The 5,268-nt window shown below is 40.8% G+C and overlaps 1 protein-coding gene across 6 annotated transcripts in view; it reads left to right on the top strand.

Annotated features, from left to right (window-relative positions):
• The window catches only part of slc20a2 (solute carrier family 20 member 2), a 43,278-nt gene that overhangs the window by 27,052 nt on the left and 10,958 nt on the right, over positions 1–5,268 (top strand). For all 6 annotated transcript variants that reach the window (XM_020593681.1, XM_020593675.1, XM_020593676.1 and 3 more), the window contains 5 exons: positions 1,412–1,552; positions 2,327–2,412; positions 3,713–3,809; positions 4,034–4,153; positions 4,972–5,205. In XM_020593681.1, coding sequence (XP_020449337.1) covers positions 1,412–1,552; positions 2,327–2,412; positions 3,713–3,809; positions 4,034–4,153; positions 4,972–5,205 — 678 coding nt within the window. The remainder of the gene's footprint in view (positions 1–1,411; positions 1,553–2,326; positions 2,413–3,712; positions 3,810–4,033; positions 4,154–4,971; positions 5,206–5,268) is intronic.

The following is a 5,268-nucleotide window of genomic DNA, read 5'->3' as shown; positions in this document are numbered from 1 at the left end:
TTAGGTCAATAAATATCCCCATCGTATATTTTTTCTCATCCATAGCACTTGTAATGTCCTCCATCAGGTCAGTAATGGCCAAGGATGTTGATCTTTTCGACCTAAAACCATATTGACAATCAGATAAGATATTATGTTTATCAATAAATGTGTCTAGTCTGTTATTAAAGAGTTTTTCCAGAATTTTTGAAAATTGTGACAACAGAGAAATCGGTCTATAATTTGTGAAGTTGTGCTTATCACCAGATTTATACAGTGGAATAACCTTTGCTAGTTTCATATTATTGGGGAACTGCCCAAGTCGAAACGACATGTTAAAAATATGGGTTAATGGTTTGCATATGTCCTCAATTACCCATTTAACAGTTGTCATAGTGATACCATCACTATCACTAGATGTTTTGTTACCACATTTATTCACTATCTCTATAATTTCCTTTTCAACTATGGGCTTCAAAAACATAGAACTCATGTTCCTTTCGATTGTATTATTATTTATAGTGACGGATGTATCATCTGTACAAATGCTTCTTGCTAAACCAGGACCAACATTCACAAAGAACCTTTTTAACTTATCTGCTACATCCTCCAATCTCTTGACCGGTGTATCATTATCCATAAAATATTGAGGGTAGTTACTCTTGCTGAGTAGTTTGAGTATCAGCAGTAGCTTTACACATCAACATTAGATTGCCTCAGTAAATGAATGGTGCAAAACGAAAAACAATGGGGCCCCTGCATACAGTACCGTCTTAATGATGGAGTGACTGCTGGGAACCAGTGATGAATACAGTGGTAGTGTGCACAGGGGAATCCCGTTTCCCTGAAAATCCAGGTGTGGCAGACCGCCACAAGTAAATACCGGGGAAACACTGAACAGTTTCACTTGAACTGAAACGGGAAACATTTTTACTGGTGTATTGTTCATACAAAATTGAAAGAAGTCTTAACTTACTGATTAGATCTGATACAAGTAGGAGAATACGTCTATTGTGTCCGGCAGGTTTTGATGTTTCACTGTTCAGTTCAGAAACACAACATAATACAGTATGTACTCAAAACACACTGCCAGTGTCTAATTTTGGGGTTTGAAAAAACGTCCAACCCTGACAATGAGACTCTGAGGACTTATCAAAAATGGGCTTTGTATAAATAAATGTACCACTGGGAAAAGACTTAACAAACCGTGTGGGATTTTAATCTTTAAGTCAGTAAAATCTTTATAAATAAATCATTATTCTCGGTTATGTCATTATTAGCACATCTGCAGATTATTTTTGCATCAGACTTTCATCTTATCTTGAAATATGCCTTTGTCAAAGATGCACAGTATATTCTCATGTGTGCAAAGCACATGTCTGATGAGAAAACGGTGTGAAAAGTGTCTGCAATTTGTTTCTTTGGATCACAGGCTCAGCTGTCTGGCAGCTCATTGCCTCCTTCCTCAAACTGCCCATCTCTGGGACCCACTGCATTGTTGGAGCCACCATCGGCTTCTCCATGGTGGCCATCGGCACCAAGGGCGTACAGTGGATGCAGCTTGTCAAGATTGGTAATGAACTAGGGTTGTTTGAGATCGTTTTGAGTGTGTTCACAAAGCCTCTGTGTAAAAGGGGGAGGCAGGGTGTGGGGGTTGTGGAAGAGGTGTGTAACATTTTGATCCATTGTTTCTGTGCCACCGGGGAATTTAAATTTTAACATTGCTCACAAGAAACAAGAGTCTGAGACCTACGTCATTAACATGTTATACTCCATGCACAACAATGTTCAGTCTGAATCATGTTGGAAATGTGCAGGACGAGCAGAAGCACACCCCTGCTTTGTTCATCTGCTTTGAACATTACATCTCTAATACCGGGACACAGGGGTGGCATTATGACCTTTTTATTTAAGTTCATTGTAGACAAAACCACAATAAAGAAGGTCCTGTTTAATGCCAATATAGTGGCATATCTGTTTAAAAGAGACTGGAGTTTAACATCAAGGGTTATCAAATTTTGTTGTGGATGATGAGTCCCTTGGTCATTTTACACAATGACTAATCTACTTTAGAAAAGGCAGAGATACCAGTTTCTTCCAAGGATGTACTTTACAATAACACTGTCTCGGAGAGAGAAAGAAACTGGCTGCTGTAGTGTTGTTTCTCCTACCTACCTGTACATAACACCACTGAATATGTTCAGTTCTCTCTCTGGGAAGCCTCTGAGCAATGCTTGAAGAAACGGGGATGACAAAAAGACAAATCTGTGACTGATGATACTGTATGTGTGAGTGACTTTTGTTTGTTGTTGTACTTTTCTGATGACATTTTCTACTCCCTTTCCAGTGGCATCATGGTTCATCTCCCCCTTGCTCTCAGGACTCATGTCAGGACTGCTTTTTATGCTAATCAAACACTTGATCCTCAACAAGGTGGGCTCACTGTACAACTGCACTTCCACATCCACACAGTGAGAAATGTACAGTACCTCCTTGTGGAGTTTTTTGGTTTATTTTGACCTTTAAAAACATTAAAAGATGTTGGTCCACAAGTGTAAATGCTTGAGTTTAGACACAGAAATAAAGGATGTACCCACACAAACTTGTTCAATGAACTTCAGCACAAATAAAATCCATCTGATCGCCCACAGATCTGTTGCTATGTAACCGGAGGTCTCTGGCAGACCAAGAAGAGGAAGGTGTTGTAGATCATCCTGAGGCCACGACTGCAGGATTATGTATGAATGACCGTAGGATGATTTGTCGTTCAGACTAGAGTCACTGTATAGCTGGGTCAAATTCAGGATCTGTTTATCTCTATCTCTGCAGATTGTTTGCACCAGGATATTTGGTCTTTGTCTGTGCTGTGTTTGTCACATCCAGTTTGCAAGTTTAGTTTTCAGATGTGAGGCTTTTACCTTAATAGGTTGGTTGCACTGCATATCAGTCTTACCACACAGTGTAAGAATGACTTGTTTGATTTTGCACTCTTCAGTCTGAGGAAATATTTTACCTCAGTCCTTTTTATATACCGCTGGAGTTCTGAAATGAACGTGTTAGTTCACACTGGATCCTCACAAATGAGTTGGGGTATCTGCTATGATGCAGAAAGCAACTACAATTTTAGTTCATCTTGACCTAGTCTCCATATTGATATTTTAAGAAAGGTGCCCAGAAAGAGGCTCTACCCAGAGTGATGCATTACCAGGGAGCAGTTCATTGTCAGCGACACTTTGACAGATGCAGAGCTGCCATTGAGGGCAGGTTGTTCATCACATAGGACATTAAAGAGGAGAGTAACAAGAGCGTGAAGTATAAATCTTGCATAGCATTAGTAGGACTGGAGTTTTTCCCAGTGTCGACACGTAGGGCTGCAACTATTCAGCTGATTAATCAATAATGGAAATCATTCTTATTTTCTCAATTCATAGCTTGTCATAAAATTTTTTTTTAAATAAGCCTGTCATGGATTTCTAGAGCCCGAAGTCACATCGTCAGATCCCTCTGTGGCCGGTGTAAAATCACATATAAAATATTAACACTGTTGGACTTTTGTTGTGATGGTCATCTGTTATGCATTATATCAGACCATTCATTTGCTTGGAAATACTAATTCACAACATTTTGTAAAACAAAAATATAATCGCATCATGATAACATTCAGCTAGTTAAGGCAAGCTTTTGTCATAGCATGAGAAACTGTACTAAAAATCCATATGTGTTATCTCCTCAGGATGACTCTGTCCCTAACGGCCTGCGAGCGCTGCCCCTGTTCTATGCCACCACCATCGGGATCAACACATTCTCCATCATGTACACTGGAGCCCCATGTAAGGGCGGAGTGGAAGTCGGACATATTTGGAGTGTTTATTTGGCACCAGTGTATGATCAAATTATCATCTCAGTCTCAGTGATAGTGCCGGTGTCGCTGGCTTGCTCAAAATTCCTACTGAAGGTGTGACAAGACAATAATACTTTGAATCTGATTGCTAGATATATTTTCTTATATGTGTGCGTGTGTGTGTGTGTGTGTTTGTTTGTTTACTACTTGCAGTGCTTGGATTAGAGATGCTACCAGTGTGGGCCATATTTCTCATAACATTAGCCGGATCCCTGGTCTGTGCAGCTGTGGTCTGGCTAGTCATCTGTCCTTGGATGAGGAGGAAAATAGCAAGTAGGTATCTGAGAGAGAGTGAGTTCGTGTGTGTCCGGTCTTTCTCACGGCATCTGAAAACCCAGCACTCTGACCCTGGTCTAACAGAGCTTCAGCCTCTGCTGGCACAGTCTGTGCTCTGACACCAAACAACGGATGCCAGCGGATGTGTTTTCTTGTCGGCCTCTGCCAGAGCTGCTGAAGCCACCAAAATGCCTGTGAGCTCTGTGTAGTTGCATCGCCTAGACTCCTAGATTTTTAGCTAATTAGCCAGATGCAGGGGGTTAGGAGCATCGCCTGCAGTGCAGAAAGCTTTCAGATCAAGTTTAAGAATTGTTTCCTTAATGTGAAATCAGCCTGCAGCAAAGCAGGCGATACTGTAAAACACAAGACAACATTATATAAAACAGTGGAATATCTGAGAGAGGGGAGCTAGGAGCCAGTCTAAATTGAATTTAATGTCATGCAGGATAAATATGAACTTTTGTTGATTTGTAATAATCAAAAGTTAGAGTACAAACTCTTATGAAATGCCACTAACATTTCCAAACTGATCATCAAGTCAGCACAGAGATTAGTTTGGATCAGCTGATAGTTGATAATTTTATCTTTTTCTGACTTCAGGCCTTTTCTATTTGATTATTATTGATATTAGTGTAGAACAACTGTTTGAACAAAACAATGCATGGTCACTGAGAAATATTAGAATATAAAACTGATGTGAAAATACAGTTGTGATGTTTTCCTCATAACAAGCATTTACAGCTTATACTGTGTTAGCATCGTACATGATGTGTTATCTTTCCGGGACTCGTAACTAATCACTTGACTTCCTCCAGGTCGTTTAAAGAAGGAGCAGGCTCTGTCCAGGATTTCTTCTGAGAGCCTGGACAAGATACCTGAAGAGGAGGAAGAGAGCCCCGTCTTTAAGGAGCTACCCGGGGCCAAGGGCACAGATGAGGCAGTGGTGCCGCTGACTGGGGGCAGCAGTGAACGGGGCACTCGTGACTCCGGTGGAGAGCTCACGAGCCTGGCTAATGGAGGCACTGTCCTGCCAAATGGCCGGGTGTATGGTAAAATCGGAATGTTTTATAGATCACCATATCTGCAAAGAGTGGCTAAAATCTGTGGTGAGA

This window comes from Monopterus albus, unplaced genomic scaffold, assembly GCF_001952655.1.
Source record: "Monopterus albus unplaced genomic scaffold, M_albus_1.0 scaffold20.1, whole genome shotgun sequence".
NCBI classification, from domain to species: Eukaryota; Metazoa; Chordata; class Actinopteri; order Synbranchiformes; family Synbranchidae; genus Monopterus; species Monopterus albus.
Note: the sequence above shows the minus strand (reverse complement) of the source record. Positions and strands in the feature narration are given on the sequence as shown.